Source organism: Amia ocellicauda, chromosome 13 (assembly GCF_036373705.1).
Source record: "Amia ocellicauda isolate fAmiCal2 chromosome 13, fAmiCal2.hap1, whole genome shotgun sequence".
Taxonomy (NCBI): Eukaryota; Metazoa; Chordata; class Actinopteri; order Amiiformes; family Amiidae; genus Amia; species Amia ocellicauda.
In genome coordinates, this window is record NC_089862.1 from 17,065,130 (window position 1) to 17,083,668 (window position 18,539).

At 40.3% G+C, this 18,539-nt stretch overlaps 1 protein-coding gene across 5 annotated transcripts in view; it reads left to right on the forward strand.

The window, feature by feature from the left end:
* slc2a9l2 (solute carrier family 2 member 9, like 2) overlaps window positions 1-18,539 on the forward strand; it is a 118,249-nt gene that overhangs the window by 13,541 nt on the left and 86,169 nt on the right. For 4 of the 5 annotated variants that reach the window (XM_066720026.1, XM_066720024.1, XM_066720023.1 and 1 more), the window contains 3 exons: window positions 7,310-7,398; window positions 11,497-11,595; window positions 14,598-14,758. In XM_066720026.1, coding sequence (XP_066576123.1) covers window positions 7,327-7,398; window positions 11,497-11,595; window positions 14,598-14,758 — 332 coding nt within the window. In that variant the 5' untranslated portion in view covers window positions 7,310-7,326. Of the gene's footprint in view, window positions 1-7,309; window positions 7,399-11,494; window positions 11,596-11,921; window positions 12,006-14,597; window positions 14,759-18,539 lie in introns of those variants that run through there. The other variant, XM_066720028.1, reaches the window with a different exon arrangement.

An 18,539-nucleotide genomic window follows, 5' to 3' on the forward strand; every position in this document is an offset into this window, starting at 1 on the left:
ACGTATCGAAGACATTTGTCTTTCAAAGTTGCCATTAGCCCTTGTGCCCGTCACTCAAACAGGACCCTTCCACTTCCTGTTTGTATAAAAGGTGACGTCTGCACAAAGACTTCCTATATTTGCCGGGAGCTCCCACGCGACCTTGCAACCCTTGGGCAGTGCTTCTTTTCTCAGAAAACCACAGTTGCATTCGCAACCTATCATTATCTTCGAGTTAGAAGCATTGCCCGAGGGGGAGGGGTTAGAGTATAACTAAACCGTTGCAAGGGAGAAGGCAGCGAGCTGATAAGAGAGCCTGCCCCGAGCCGTACCAACTCTATGATAGAAACCACAGGGGCCCCTGGGGGCCACATCCGGGCTGCCCAGACAGGAAGACCGCAGTCACACTGGGAAGAAATAAGGAATGGTGTATCCATGGGCAACAAGAACCATGTGCCTACCGTGAAGCCTAGTAATAGCAGCCTCCTACTTTATTAGCAGGGCTAGGAGCGCGGCCAATACCAAGACCACACCATATAATCACAGGGCGCAGTCTTGCACCCCGTGCTCAACATACAGCGGGCTAACCAGACTGGATAGCCACTGCTGGATAATTCAATTAATAATAATGGAACTATATACACAGCGGGGCAACAAGAGCCAGCTCAAGTGCCTTCCGCTGGACACAGCAGCAGTGGCCCCCAGCACATCTAGCGTAGCTAGGGGGCGGGGCCACAGACTGCTAGCAAAGGAACTATATACATAGTGAGGCACACGTGCCCTCGCTAACAACAGGAGCAGTTGTCCACGCTCAACTTAATAAGGTGCGGACAAGCTCAACTGTCTATTCCAATGAACTATATACACTTTGGGTATGAGCCGACTCCTGCACCACACACAGGACACAGGAGCAAGTTACACACTGCTGACCAGCAGCTAGCGGCAACAGGCGCTCTACTGATGTCAATAAATTAACTATATACACAGCGGGGCACAAGAGTAACTCAAAGCCTCCCACTGAAAACAGCAGTGGCGAGGGCAGGGCCTCAGTCCTGCTGACAAAGGTGGTGGCGTGGTGGTTAGCGCTGCTGCCTCCCAGCTCCAGGGGTTGTGGGTTCGAGTCCCGGCTCAGGGTGCCTGTCTGTGTGTCGTTTGCATGGTCTCCTCATGTCCGTGTGGTTTTTCTCTGGGCACTCCAGTTTCCACCTTTTTTTACTGGAGTTTTCGTGGAATTTATAAATTAATTTCGGGAGAGAACAACTCCGATGTCATCACACTCCCTTCCGGTCAAAGCGCATAAATACCCCGTCATCAATGCACACCTCCAGCGCTTCATTCTCTTGCATCATTCAAGCGTGCCGCCCACACCCAGCAGCCCATCGCTCTGCTCACCTGTGTCGCGTCTTTCAATCTCTTGCCTTTCATCCGGTTCAATTGCTTACGCCAATGCATTCTTCACCATGGATTAATCTCTCTCTGCCGGGAACCTGTGTTGCTCCATCGCCTTCTCGCCTTGCCGTGCCCCCGATCCTCTGCATATCTCTGCATCCGGTTCCTTCGGTGCCGCGATCCTCATTTCCTGGTTCTTTCCCGCTGTCCGGCTCCCATCCCAGCTTCTTTCTTCTGCCCTATGATTTCCGCTGTCCCCCTCTGACTTCTACTTCCTCGGCTCCAGGGGACTGGATCATCGCTCGCCTGCCCAGGTTTTGCGGTTCACGCCACGCATTCTCGCCGTCTATCTCTGCTCTAGGTCTTTTCCTCCACAGGTACACTCAATGACGCCGGGCCTGCGCCCCACCCCTCGTCCCCTCCTGATGACGTCAACGTCCTTCCTTTCCTTATGTACATTCCTGTTTCCCCACAGCGCTCCCTGCAGCCCTATGGCTCCTTCCAGTCCCTATCGCTGCACCGTATGGTTCATCCTCATCTTCACCCGCACTTCATCCTTTTTCCCGACGTAGCGGCTTCTCGCTGTCTCCCTGCAACAGTTATTCCACCTACCGGCTCCTCCTCTGGCTCCCTTCCTCCTCCCCACTACTCTTCTTCATCCTACAAGCCCTCTACTGCTCTCCTGCACCCCTCTCGTGACATTATCACCAAGGGCCCTCTTCGCCTATGGCCCCCTTTGTCTGCAGCACTCATAGGCTGCAGCCTCCTGCAGCCCCCTATCACCTGCTGCCTCCTCATCCATGGCACTCTTTTCCCGTGGCCCCATGCAGACCATTGATATGCCCTACCCCCTGCAACCCCCATGCAGCCCTCTTTTTCCCACGCTGCAGCCCCGTTTTAGCTTCCGCTGTCTACCTACCCTCCCGCAGTTCTGCTCGGTGCTCTCCCCCCCCACTTTGTCCTGCCTGCCATCACACTTCACCTTTTGGCTTACTCGGTTCCCCTACGTCCCCGCAGCCCCCTCCTCGCAGGAGCTCGAGCAACATAACATCCGCTCTGGTCGTCTCGAACCGTGTGATCGTGCAACATGAGACTTGTTTTCATGTTGCCCTCCTTCTCCTCTTTGCCCTTCCCTTGCAGGACCTCTTTGCAGCCAGCAGCGTGTTTTCTGCAGACCAGTCTAACCCTTCCTCCAACTGGTGTCCTTCTGCTGTGCGCCACCACCAGTGAAGTCTCCATGCTTTCCTCAGCAACTCTGTCGCTGCTTTGTCCTCCTTTATTCCTCAACTCCTTCATTCTTGCTAGGACCCAGGGCTGCTCTCCGCCCGCCCGTCCGCCACGCCGCCTTTCGTCCCATCACTTGTCGTGCTCTCGACATTTCTCCAGCATCCTCCCTCCATCCCCCGCCCCGTTCCAGATGCTACATTGCTCACGTCTCCAGGTCATGACACATGTCCTTCTGCATCGCTCCCACCTACCATGCTCTCTTCGGCCACCCTGTCACAACTCCACCCCCTCCTCAGTTCTGCTTGGACTCAGGGCCACCCCTCCGATGCGTTCTACTGCCATTTTATTTCAACCCTTGGCTTCAAGCCTGGCTCAGTTTAGTCTCGTACCTTCTTCTGCCCTCCATTGCATCCACCTTGCGCTGGCTGGGGCCATGCTCGAAGCCCTGACCCAGGTTCCCCTGAACCGCTAAATGGACACCTTAACCAGTCTGCTATGCTTCATCTTACAATTGAGATTCATCACCATCCACTCCACAACTCTGCGCTTTACTCCATCATTACATACCAGTCTGTTTCCTTCAAGCCTCTCTGTTCCCGAGAGTCTCCCCTTTTAGCGCTCAATCGCATTTCAACTCCTTCTTCGCCTTCATCTTCCAGGCTTCCTTCCTCGCCTTACAGATTAACAATCTTGCCTTTAAACACCCAAAACTACCCATCAGAAATTATTTCAAACCAACTCGCCTCATTCCCATGAACTCTTGTCCTGTCACGCAACTCTGTTACTCCAGGAGTCACACCTATGGACACTCCATTCAATGATAAATGAGAAGCATTATGCACTCGTTCGACTAATCAATATCCATCTTCTTCCGCGGCGCACACATCAGATCACTTGATTAAGTCTCACGGACGTCAGTCATTCGAAGCATACAAAATCGCATCCCATCCGACATTCAGGAGATTCAACTAGCCAAGCTAGACCTTGCTATTAAAAACCTGCGTAGGCGGTACAGGGAGCCGCATTACTTTTTGGGGTTTGACGGTCCGGACCGGCTCCGGACGGTCTTTCCTGTAGCCAAGAGAATAAGCCAAAATCAATTCGCCCACCACCACGCAAATCGGTGTTGTGAAACTACTGAAATATTGTTTTCTATAAACTGAAAATAATACAGCAAAATGTAATGATGTGTAGCATTAACAGGTGTTTTGGCTAATCATATAATTAGGGTTTAATGCTCATATTCATAACATCTTGAGGAAAATTAGATAGAGGATATGAAAACACTTTACATTGCCGTAATCTTTAAACATTAAGAGTCCAAATCATGCATTGTGTTTGTGTCAAAACTTCTCCAACATGGCAATATCGATATTACAAACTACAATACTTTGAACTGCTTAAAGTCAGATGTCTTGGTGAAAGCAGAATTCAAAACTCTATGTTGCTCAAGTTATGATGTGCCCGCAGAAATATGTGATTGTTGACATTGTAATCAGATGTAATAAGGTTCAGCCAGTGCTGTCAGTTCTAGAAAAGGTACAAAAACTAAACTGATGGATTGAATTTGTTCTGAAATCCATTAAATAATGTATATGGGCTTCAGTTTCCTTTGTGCAAATGACAGATGCAAGTTTTCATATAAAATCCTATGTATTAATTTGTAAGCTAGAGATAATTTTGATCAGAGTGACTATTTATCCCTTGACCCTGGCAATCAAGAACTAGGAGATCATTGAACACAGCTAGCTTCCTTGCCAACCCTACAATTTATGTAATAACATTGTTACATAATGCTTTCCCTAGGTATTTCACAGGATTGTACAGCATGGGTTTATGGTTATTAAAAATGTTATTTTTGCAGGGTGCAGGTGCAATACTATGTAGGGGGTATCCATAGCAACCAGACTGTATGTCATAACACCCAAATAAATATATGATCCAAAAAATATAAAACCTGAAATAAATTTGTACTGCCCCACAGAAACCGAGTGTTACATTTTTAAAATACAATGTGAATGAAACTTTTTAAATACCATAGTTAGTAGTATAGAAGCCACATACTAAATGGAAATATAGTTTATTATTATTTATTTGTTTACTTGGCCTTTAATGTGTTGCTGACTGTATTTGTTTTACCGGATTAACAAGAAAATATAATCAAATATTAGATTCAATAATAGCGCTTTTCCACCGACATGGTCCTGGTGCCGGAGCCGGAGCCGCTGCTCGGCCTGGGAAGCTGCTGATGTTTTTGGGAACCGGCCCGGGAACCGAACGCTGACGTCACTGATGTGGGCGTTCCCAAGCACGGAGTAGAAGAGAAACAGCGATAATAATCAGCACCGAGGACCGCGACTTTAAACGCTATTATACATCAAATCAAACTCATTCCGCGTCTGCACAGCACAGATACACTAAAATACAAAACAAAAAACGCGAGATCACATGTAGACAAGCAGAAACGAAAATACAACTATACGAATAACAACTGCTAAGATAACTCAGCCTTTAATTTGTATTTATTTTTATTGGTGCATTAAGTGATTTACACCAATTCGCTATTTCAGACACTTTTACTGTGTTGAATAAAATACAAGATAGAGTTGACATGCATTCGTCACTGCACACACAGTTCATTATGAATAAACTTTGTATGAGTGGATATATTTTCATTCAATTTGTGGCGTATTTTTACTTGTATTCTTGTTTTAAAAACTGACTATAGGGGCTAGCCTATTGATTATGAATGCGGCTGTTTTGGGGGTATTTGCGGCGCAGTCGTGGGCAGATCAATAACCTGTCGGACGATCTCGGGTGATGGTAATGATGAGAAATTGTGCTTATTGATGAAGTCTGGGATGATGGTCCCAAATCAGTGTTGCATTGTCCCTGTTGCCAGACACCCTGGATAACAGCGTCTGTTAACAAATACATAATAATAATAATAATAATAATAATAATAATCCATTGTCAGCACAAAGCGCATCACAGTGACAGCGCGTATTGTGTATGTAATCTTCTCTTACTGTACAATATGTGTGTTTTGTGTAATTCGCCCTGTGCTAAGAAAATGAATTTATTCATAAATTATGAATCATGCGCATGGTGGAAGAATCGGCCCATAAGGCCCAGATAATGACCAGTTCATTAACACACAACATTTCTATCCTATCGCCGCAATATCTCTCCATCATCATAATCTCGCTGTAACACGTCTTTCCTTTCACGGAAGCTGCGCTCAGTCGTCTCTCATTACTGCCATTTGCCAACAACTAACTAGTTATTGACCTGGTGAGACATATTGTTACTGAAGTGTCTGTCTCGACAGACCGCTGTTGCTGCTGATTTCGCTCATTTTTAATCAAAACTCTCCTCACTGCTCGCGTCTCTGCTGGCATTTTAAACATGGCGGCTGCGCTCCGGCAAATCACTTTCTGTGGAGACGACTTTACCCGCCCCGGCCCCTGACGTCACGGGTTCCAGACCAGCACGGTTCTGGTGCCAGAAAAAGAGACGGGTCTTCTGCGGGGAAAAGCGCGGAGCGGCTGCAGATTAGGCACTGGCTCCTTGTCAGTGGAAAAGCGCTATAAGAGGGGAATATTGAACTTGTTCATAGTGTTTAGATTATCAACGAGACAAATAGTAAAAAAAAGTATTTTTTGTGTAAAATGTAAACATTATCTTCATATATCATACAATATCATAGAAAAGAAACAATACAATTGATTGTAAATATATGAAAAGGCATGCTTTAAATAAAACAAAATCCAACTAAATATATATACACCGATCAGCTATAACATTATGACCACCTGCCTAATATTATGTAGGTCCCTCTTTTGCCGCCAAAACAGCCCTGACCCGTCGAGGCATGGACTCCACTAGACCTCTGAAGGTGTATCTGGCACCAAGACGTTAGCAGCAGATCCTTTTAAGTCCTGCAAGTTGCGAGGTGGGGCCTCCATGGATGGACTTGTTTGTCCAGCACATCCCACAAATGCCCGATTGGATTGAGATCTGGGGAATTTGGAGGCCAAGTCAATACCCTGATTTCGTGATTCATCAGACCAGGCCACCTTCTTCCATTGCTCCGTGGTCCAGTTCTGATGCTCACGTGCCCATTGTAGGCGCTTTCGGCAGTGGACAGGGGTCAGCATGGACACCCTGACTGGTGTGCGGCGATGTACTGTGTGTTCTGACACCTTTCTATCAGAACCAGTATTAACTTTTGCAGCAATTTGAGCTACAGTAGCTCGTCTGTTGGATCGGACCACACAGGCCAGCCTTCGCTCCCCACGTGCATCAATGAGCCTTGGCCGCCCATGACCCTGTCGCCGGTTCACCGCTTTTCCTTCCTTGGACCACTTTTGATAGGTACTGACCACTGCAGACTGGGAACACCCCACAAGAGCTGCAGTTTTGGAGATGCTCTGACCCAGTCGTATAGCCATCACAATTTGGCCCTTGTCAAAGTCATTCAGATCCTTACGCTTGCCCATTTTTCCTGCTTCTAACACATCAACTTTGAGAACAAAATTTTCACTTGCTGCCTAATATATCCCACCCACTGACAGGTGCCATGATAACAAGATTATCAGTGTTATTCACTTCACCTGTCAGTGGTCATAATGTTATGGCTGATCGGTGTATATAATTTGTATATATTGAGGTTCTTTGTGCTGCATCAAAACAGAATGTTGTTTTCTTTCAGTGTGGTAATACAGAGAAATGGACAAGACAGGGAAAATAAGAAATCAAGAAAATGAAGATACAAGTAAAGTCTATGTAGCTGCAGACAAGGTAAGAATTTCCCCTTCTCTCTCCACTTAATCACTGATGCTCTAGAAATGTTTGCCTCATCACAGCTGCTTTCAATGCAGTATGCATTTACCATTATACATTTCAGATAATCTATAGATTAATGTTACATATTGATTCAAAACATTTGTACTGTTTCATTTTATGTATAGTTTCAGTCATTGTACTCATGACACAATACTATCATAATACACTCTTACAATCAGTAATTAAAGACTATAGACTTACAGTGCAAAAAAATAATGCTTTATTGAGAAAGGTCCTCTGTTGTATTTAAAGTGCACAAAACTAAAACTAAGCCCAAGAGATAGGTTTAACAACTAGTAGGAAACATATTCCCCTGAATTCTGTTTTGTAATCTCCCACTGTATGTTCCACTATAAATAACTGACTGTCTGGTACTTTTTGCCCCTAGATATGACAGGAAGCACAGGCAAAATAATATGTTCTACAGGGGTTGCTTCAGTACACACACATTTAAAATGAAAGGTTATTAAAAAAAGAAACTAGCACTCTCTGTTCCTCTATCCACTGAAAGAAAAAGAAAATGGTAATGATTATATATATATATATATATATATATATATATATATATATATGCACTGCCACTGCAGCCATTGTGAGAGAGAAATCAAATGGCTTTCAATTCCATTCAAGATGGAAAGAGGCAAAATTATGTGAAGCTGAAATATTTCTATATATTGTTGTCTGAAGCATCACAGTCAAATCACGCTGCTAAAAATGAGACCCTATTCAACTTGTATAGTCATTTCCTGTGCCCCACTCAGTTCAAGAGTCCACAATTTGCACCAGTAGTACATTCAATCAAAAAGACTAATCATTTTCCTTGTATTACAAAATTAGAATGAAATGCATTTCAGCTATATAGGCTCATTTGTTTCCTGCATGACTATTAATTTCAATAACAACTGCTATCTAATCAGTTTTAGTAATGAGTTTAGGTTTGTTGGTATGTTACTGACGATTATGGTCACAATCATGCTGCATTCATCTTCTACACTGTACATCGTGTGCAGGCTTTCATTTTACAGCTTTTGCATTCAGTAGAAAACAGATTGTGTGAATGTGGTTGTTCTGAAATGCATAAATGAGATCGGACAATATATCCATTTATCATTTTTTTCTTCTCAGTCTGCAGAAATCTATTGCCACCATCATAGTTTCTCCGTTTGTGTAACAGTTTTGCCAACATTGTTGGTATTTTAGGGCTAAAAATAAGCTAGGAGAAGAGTAGGTTATAGTGGTTCTTGGAAAAAAGCATTGAACATATTTCATTGTCTGCAGAGAGTTCTGACCTCAATCCTGTAACACATCTCTGTGAGGAATTGGAGCAACCAAATTAGAAAGACACTGAAGGCCTTCATTCATAGCCATTTAAACTGTTTTGGGAGGAGTTGCACTATATTTTTCAGATCTTTCAAAAGGATCACAGCAGGCATTAGGTTGACCTACATCCTATGAACCACACTTTGAAATCCTACTTTTAATAGTATAGTGTAGATAGATAGACATAGATAGATAGATAGATCGATACATACTTACATTGAGGGGAAAAAGTATTTGATCCCCTGCTGATTTTGTACGTTTGCCCACTGACAAAGAAATGATCAGTCTATAATTTTAATGGTAGGTGTATTTTAACAGTGAGAGACAGAATAACAACAAAAAAATCCAGAAAAACGCATTTCAAAAAAGTTATAAATTGATTTGCATGTTAATGAGGGAAATAAGTATTTGATCCCCTATCAATCAGCAAGATTTCTGGCTCACAGGTGTCTTTTATACAGGTAGCGAGCTGAGATTAGGAGCACTCTCTTAAAGGGAGTGCTCCTAATCTCAGCTCATTACCTGTATAAAAGACACCTGTCCACAAAAGCAATCAATCAATCAGATTCCAAACTCTCCACCATGGCCAAGACCAAAGAGCTGTCCAAGGATGTCAGGGACAAGATTGTAGACCTACACAAGGCTGGAATGGGCTACAAGACCATCGCCAAGCAGCTTGGTGAGAAGGTGACAACAGTTGGTGCGATTATTCGCAAATGGAAGAAACACAAAATAACTGTCAGTCTCCCTCGGTCTGGGGCTCCATGCAAGATCTCACCTCGTGGTGTTTGAATGATCATGAGAACGGTGAGGAATCAGCCCAGAACTACACGGGAGGATCTTGTTAATGATCTCAAGGCAGCTGGGCCCATAGTCACCAAGGAAACAATTGGTAACACACTACGCCGTGAAGGACTGAGATCCTGCAGCGCCCGCAAGGTCCCCCTGCTCAAGAAAGCACATGTACAGGCCCGTCTGAAGTTTGCCAATGAACATCTGAATGATTCAGAGGAGAACTGGGTGAAAGTGTTGTGGTCAGATGAGACCAAAATCGAGCTCTTTGGCATCAATTCAGCTCGCCGTGTTTGGAGGAGGAGGAATGACCCCAAGAACACCATCCCCACCGTCAAACATGGAGGTGGAAACATTATGCTTTGGGGACAGGACAACTGCACCGCATCAAAGGGACGATGGACGGGGCCATGTACCGTCAAATCTTGGGTGAGAACCTCCTTCCCTCAGCCAGGGCATTGAAAATGGGTCGTGGATGGGTATTCCAGCATGACAGTGACCCAAAACACACAGCCAAGGCAACAAAGGAGTGGCTCAAGAAGAAGCACATTAAGGTCCTGGAGTGGCCTAGCCAGTCTCCAGACCTTAATCCCATAGAAAATCTGTGGAGGGAGCTGAAGGTTCGAGTTGCCAAACGTCAGCCTCGAAACCTTAATGACTTGGAGAGGATCTGCAAAGAGGAGTGGGACAAAATCCCTCCTGAGATGTGTGCAAACCTGGTGGCCAACTACAAGAAACATCTGACCTCTGTGATTGCCAACAAGGGTTTTGCCACCAAGTACTAAGTCGAAGGGGTCAAATACTTATTTCCCTCATTAACGTGGAAATCAATTTATAACTTTTTTGAAATGCGTTTTTCTGGATTTTTTTGTTGTTATTCTGTCTCTCACTGTTAAAATACACCTACCATTAAAATTATAGACTGATCATTTCTTTGTCAGTGGGCAAACGTACAAAATCAGCAGGGGATCAAATACTTTTTTCCCTCACTGTACATAAGAACATAGAACATAACAAATGTTTCAAATGAGAGGAGGCGATTCGACCCATCGTGCTCGTTTGATGTCCATTGATAACTGAGTGATCCAAGGATCCTTTCCAGTCTGTTTTTAAATGTTCCCAAACTTTCAGCATCTACCACATTGCTGGGGAGTTTGTTACAGACATACATTCCAGACATACATACTTGTTCCTTACATACATACAGACATGCATATGTTTTAATGTGTCATAGTATGACATGGACGTTCATTTGTAAGGCATTACGTATTTTATGTTGCTGGGGCTGACACTTTATATTCCTAGCATGAGTAAATTGGATTTCTGAATGTCAAAAAATAGAATTGATGAAAAATCTGACAGCTGATACCTGTAGTCCTCTATATCTCAGACACTTAACCTCATAATATGCATTATCTCTGTGTCATCATAGTGGTAAGAATAACTAGACATTATGCCATGACCTACAACACTAATAAGTAAATAGGACTCTGGACTCATGCCTGGAAGGTTGTGGGTTCAAATCCTGGGTGGGGCAGTGCTGTTGTACCCTTGAGCAAGGTACTTCACTTCGATTGCTCCAGTAAAATGCCCAGCTGTATAAATGGGTACAAATGTAAGTCGCCCTGGATAAGAGAATCAGCTAAATGACAAAAATAATAATAATAATAATACTGACTGATTACATCACATATTTGATCTAATTTTGAAGAATTATACTACAAAGATGGATTTATATAGTGTTCTAATTTGTTTAGCTCATGATGTATTATGTTTGCTTTAAATAACAAGGAGCTACTCTTCAGAAGAAGGTTATATTTTTGCTTTATTTAAGAGAGCATACTTCATATACACATAGGTTATAAATATCCACATGTACCCTGATTACTGTCTTTAAAATTTTGAACACTGATATTTTATAAAATGCTTGTTTTTTTGTAGGGATGGACAACGAGACTTGTAATTGCTTCCTTTATTGGATCCCTTGGATCTTCATATTTATATGGATACAACCTGTCTGTAGTAAATGCCCCAGCTACAGTAAGTTCTTCCATTCATTAACTTTTTGAAATAAATTGTGAGTGACACATGACTACAAATACTTTGATTTCTCCCTGTTATAAATGCAATAACAAAAAATCCTTAAAGTTAAATAGTCATGGTAATTTCTGATCATGGACACCACTTTACTGCTTAACTGTATTTTTGCACTTTGTTTGCACTTATGTTGTAAGTCTCCCTGGATAAGGGCGTCTGCCAATAAATAAAAATAATAATAATGAATATATTTTCATCCCACCTTTGGTCTTAATAACTTAATTGAAGTAATTATTAGGATAAGATATGAAATTACCTATTTATTCCAGGTCTTATGCAGTTCTTAATTGAAAGCTACCTATGCGTCTGCAGGAACCTGGCCTTCGAGGTTTGGAGGTGCCTCAAGAATAATGGTAAACCTCCAACAGGATTTGAATTATAATTTGAACTCCTCTCCAAGAGATGTTCCTTAAGTTAAATGAAATGCTTTACCTAACATAACCTTTAATTTACCATACTTGACACGTTGCAAAGGGATAAGCAATAAACAGCAGATGAAATAGGGGATTTCAAACCCATCTTGTTTATGTATTTAATGGTAACTTTTAATCAAAATCCCACAGTGCTCATGATATGCCTCAGCAACCCCTGTGCAACAGAAATGGCTAAATCTCATGGATGCTTCTGAAAAGCTTAACTGAGATCACACTGATATTGGATACATTTGATTAAATGTAATTGAAATAGATTTTTTTGCACACTGATGCTACCCCTGACGTGAAATCCCTTCCTGGATGGAATACTCTTGTAGTCCATAATTCTACTTTTAATGTCAGACACTTTTTTTGGACTCTGATTTAAAGATTAATCTAAAATAACAATACCCTTCAATAAAAATGCATCCAGATGCTCTTAGTTTGTTTTTCTTTTAAAAAGGGCAATACAATTACAATAACTCATTTAGATTTCCTCAAAGTTTTTCTTGTCACAGGGGATAGTTAACAGAAATATTTCTTTCTTAAACAGACAGAATATTTGTGACAAACATAAGGTGTGAATAATGAAATATCCAGTTAATTATTTTAATTTAAATATTATTTTATGTCCTAGATAGGCTACTATAACCATCTATATATGTCTTAAATATAAATCAAAACAAAATAAAGAAATAAAATCGTTTTGTATGTTCTCAGCCTCCATTTTGAGTAGTGTAATGGAAATGGGTGGGAAGCTTCACAAAGGTTTTTGCAGCATGTTGGCGATTCGAAAATAACACCAGTTTTGCTCTCTTCAAATGTGGTTCCTGTTCACTTTCTGTTGCTGGTAGTGACAGTTGGTTTGAAGTGTGTCAAGAGAGAGGACTTGAACCATAATTGGATGATCTTGTACAGGTGAATAAAATGTCTATTCTAGGAACGGACAAGGTTTCATCTGTCAAAATGATCTTAAATAAAGACATACCCTAGTCTTACAAAATTCATCTTTTCATAGTAAAGTTTGCTTATATATAATATATATATATATATATATATATATATATATATATATATATATATATATAATAAAATCTTTCATATTTCTCGTGGTATTCTTTAAATTATTAATGGGTTTAACACATTTCCATATTTGCATACATATTCAGGCTATGCTATATTACCTAGTATAACCGAAACAATAGACAAATACGAAAATATATTTTTTCAGAATGTACGAGTTACAGATTGTGTTAATATTTTACACTTACACATTACATTCGTTCCCAGTTTTGGGGTTTGCCACATTTTTTATGCAAAGTATAAGCTCCTTTTTCATTTGTATCTAGTTATAATCTCCTCCTCACACAGCCCTAGCAATGTCTGCCTAGTTCGAAATATATTATCTATTATGTCAAGATTAAATGGTTTGCATATCAAATTCCACCCTTCTGGTATTTTGTCAAATTTGCATATCCAAATCAATCAAACCTGGTACTTTTCCTATGAATGTTCTTTTATGTGCTGGGTTACCTGCATCTTATTGAGTGGGAAGCACTTTTTAGGGAACAGTGAATAATACTGACCATACAGCATTAAACAAATACCTGCCAAAATATATTTTATAGGTACATTGTTGAGGATTTTTTTTCCCCCTACGGCTTTAATTTATAGATTAACACATAATCATTACATAACCCTTCACGCGTAACACTTTTTAAAATAACACACATTTTATATGGATTTTAATCTTCAACAGGTAATAATAATACAATGGAAATATACATAAAAAACTAAACATTCTCCACTATTAACAGCCATCCAGTTCCCCTCTTTCACTTGGCTTCTGAATTACAAGATTAGTAGTTAGATATCTTGGAACTCTCCAGTCCAAGCCAACTGAATGGCTGAATGGCTCTTGAACTTGAAAGTCTGCTGCATCAAGTTCCCCCACAAACATATTCAGTTTGAGCCTTTCAATACAGAAAAAGAAGCAAGAAGATGTTTACTGTGAATTAGTCTAATCACACATTGTTTTGTGCATTGATATATTTTACCCCAGTAGCAATTGGTAATGGTTGAATTTAATTGATTTCTATTTGTTTCCTGAATTGGAAAATACTCTGCTTAGTTTCCCATGAAATTAGTAACAATAAAATATATACAATTTGTGATCTTCAAAATAAAGGTAGTCAAATTATATGAATCTGAGAAATTAAATGGTAGTCTTCAGACTTTGTCATAATACTTAATAGATAGAAAAGAACTTTGCCTGTAGTAAAAATAGTCTAACGTTTTTGGTAATTACCTGATATTATTATTGTATCTTTTGAATTGTACTAAGTATGAACAATTAAAAACTGATTTCTATTTGAAGATCTGTTCCACCAAAATAAATAATATTGATTTCAGTTCAATAATTAGATTTGTACTATGATAAACAGCAGCAAATAATCAATAAAGTGTATGTGTTTTATATGAATCCTTATTGAGAAATTAAAGGTGGTGTTTCTTGTCTTTTTACCCATACAGTACATCAAAGCTTTTTTCAACCAAACCTGGAATGAACGCAATGGACAGTATATGGAATCTGGAACAGTGACCCTCCTGTGGTCAGTTACAGTCTCCATTTTTGCCATTGGAGGTCTTGTGGGGGCTCTGTTAGTCCCTTTACTTGTGAGGTTCTTGGGCAGGTGGGTTTGAATAGGATCGCATTTTTCTAAACAATGTCTTGAATTTACGAGCCTGATCTTCTGCTTTTTCTGCATCATTATCTCTGCTAACCAAAAGAAAACAACCCAAGCAGAACTAACGGTGTAGGAATTACAACAATTTTTATAATTTTAGGGGCTCAAAATTAATTGGATAAACTAACATAATCATGAATTAAATTGTGAGTTTCAATACTTGGTTGCAAATCCTTTGCAGTCAATGACTGCCTGAAGTCTGGAACCCATAGACATCACCAGATGCTGGGTTTCTTCCCTGGTGATGCTCTGCCAGGCCTGCAATGCAGCTGTCTTTAGTTCCTGCTTGTTCTTGGGGCGTTTTGCCTTCAGTTTTGCCTTCAGTTTTGCAAGTGAAATGCTGCTCAGTTGGATTTAGGTCAGGTGATTGACTTGGCCATTGAAGAACATTCCACTTCTTCGTCTTGGGTTGCTTTCACAGTATGCTTCGGGTCATTGTCCATCTGCAGTGTGAAGCACCATCCAATGAGTTTTGAAGCATTTGGCTGAATCTGAGCAGATAATATAGCCCTAAACACTTCAGAATTCATCCTGCTGCTTTTGTCAGCAGACACATCATCAATAAATACAAGGGAACCAGTTCCCTCGGCAGCCATACATGCCCATGACATAACATGCTTCACAGATGAGGTGGTGTGCTTCGGATCATGAACAGTTCCTTTCCTTCTCCATACTCTTCTCTTCCCATCATTCTGGTACAAGTTGATCTTTGTCTCATCTGTCCATAGGATGTTGTTCCAGAACTGTACAGGTTCTTTAGATGTTTTTGGCAAACTCTAATCTGGTCTTCCTGTTTCCTGTTCACATCTTGTGGTAAACCCTCTGTATTTACTCTGGTGAAGTCTTTGACACAGATATGCCTGCCTCCTGGAGGGTGTTCTTGATCTGGCCAACTGTAGTGAAGGGGTTTTTCTTCACCAGGGAAATAATTTTTCTGTCATCCACCACAGTTTTCCGTGGTCCTCCAGGCCTTTTGGTGTTCCTGAGCTCACCAGTGCGTTCTTTCTTTTTAAGAATGTACCAAAACCTAATGTTTTTGCTCTCTCTCTGATTGGCAAAGGTAAAGCTGAAGGCAAAATGCCCCAAGAACAAGCAGGAACTAAAGACAGCTGCAGTGCAGGCCTGGCAGAGCATCACCAGGGAAGAAACCCAGCATCTGGTGATGTCTATGGGCTCCAGACTTCAGTCAGTCATTGACTGCAAAGGATTTGCAACCAAGTATTGAAACTCACAATTTAATTCATGATTATGTTAGTTTATCCAATTAATTTTGAGCCCCTAAAATTCGGGGGACCACATATACAAATGGGTGTATTCCCATACTGTTCACCCAATCTAGCCCTTGGTCTTTGGCCTTAGAAATTCCATTAATCTCTTGGAGTTTCATCATTGTATTACTCCTGTCTCTGTTTGGAACAAATGTCATAAATTGCTTAAAACTGAAAACTGTCATTTCACTGGATTGGGAATAGGGAATTGTAATGGGAATACATCTGGCAGATTCAAGGTTGATTACTACTACCATTTCACCCTCAGCTGCCTTCATCTGAAGATATAAAATTACATAAAACAATATTTTCCACCTTACCAGAAACCACTCAAATGCAAATGACTGGTCTCCCAAACTGTGAAGATTTATTATACGGTTATATTCAAAACATGCCACATGGTTTGGTTTCTCCGACTGGCTATGTTTGTCCTAGTAATTCTTTTACTTTACTTTTTAATTGCTGGGGTATATTTATGGTTTGTATTTTCCAGTCTATGCAGGTACAACTCAGTGATAAAGGGAAAGCAACTTCTGACAATCTGAAAATATTCTATGTACACTAGGCTTATGAATATAGATACACTAAAGAAAAAGTGTAGTAGTATTTTATCACTTCTTATTCTTCAAGCTTCTATGATTAGCTATTACCTCAAAATTACCAATTTTCCAAGTTTTAATCAGATTTTACTTAAAATATAAAATAACCTGATAAAAACTTGAATATCACTCATTCAAAGTTTTCAGTACAAATCCACTATAATGGGAAAATGCTCATGTAAATTCATAAATATGCTCTTTCAGAAGCAATTTATTTTCTTATCGTGCTTAGAATTGTATTGTTTTTGTGATCAAAGAAAAGGTTGCCCCATGTTTTACAGAATAATGTATGCATAAATATATTACATAAAGGGAAAAGCATGTGAAACACTTTTCTTTAATTTTAAACCTCGAAAACAGATGCAAAAATGGAAAATAACTCCTTGTGTTGCAGTTTGGTTTCATATTCCAGACTGCAGAGTGAGAGAAACCCAGACATTTAATTTAATTTTAGTGAAACTTAGGTTCAGTTATTTATCACTGAGTAAATTATTTGAACTTCATTGATATAAAAATTCTAACATGTTTAAATAGTTTAAATGTTTAAATGTCTAGCATTTTGGAAACTCATGTATGTTTATATTATGAAGACAGTAATTAAAGATATAGGAATTCTTCCAAGAAACATTACATATGATCATATAGCCTGAATTGAGGTATTTTTATAAGACTTAATATTCCCTGTCTATTTACTTTTTTTTAACCTTCCCTAGCTCATAATTTATACATTTTCAAATCTCTCAGTGAGGGAGCTCTAAAATAGCTTGAAGCATAACAGTGGCACTGAGTTACAGCTTTCTGACTCCTCAGTGTGATTGGTATGATATGAAGTCACCTCTTCCTTCAGCAATAAAATCCAACTTGGATGGATGCCTTCATAATATATTTTGTTCCACTTGCATTAGAGGTATGGTCTTGGATTCTCGAGTTTGAACTAAAAGCCTTGGCTGGTATTTTCAATTTAGTTTATCTGTACACTCACAGTAATACGTTTTCAATATTGAATTGCTTAGCTAATACGTTAATGCTATGTACAGTACAGTATATTCCTTGATTTTGGAATTACCAATTATTTTCTCTCATACCATCGTGGAAGGTATGAAGACAGCTATATGTGTCCTCAAGAATATTTTAATAATCTGTTATTGTGGCAATTGCCATAGCTTGACATGCATAGCCTCAGGGTGGTGCATCTTATCTCCGGGTGTATCATACATAATTATTTGAGTTGGATGGGAATAGCCATCCCCAAATGAAAAGTACATAACGCAATTGAGAATAAAAACTAATCTGGCATCCTAAATGAGACCAAAGGAGCTAATGCATCCTGTCAGTAGTCCAGGTAATTGAGACAGTCATGTTCCCAGGAGAATCTTTCAGTGGGCTGTTCAGCACTGAGCTTGTTGAGCAATCCCCTGTGTCTACATTCTGCCAGAGACTTTTTTCATCACAATTTAGCAATATTCATTTTGCCTACAAATGAATTACATCTTCAGCATGTATGCATGCAACTCAACCCTAGAACCCTTGAATTGATTTGTACAATTGGTTTATGTCTGAATGTGATACCTTAATTATATATGTAATTTACTATGCTCAGTGATAAGGAAAACCGAGTTATACTGTAAAGCGTATTTGTTCATTAATTTATTCTACTTTGAACCAGGGTTTTCTGCATTATAGTGTTACAAGGGGATTATCTTTCTCTACTATATTAATGACTTATGCCTCAGTGTGCTTTCCAGAAATTGAAAGATGTTTTACTTTTAAGTAGGAGTAGAAGCACCATGATACCCATTACAATTAATAATGTCAGCTCCAAATTTGATGCTTATTTAAATTGGAGAAAATTTGTAATTA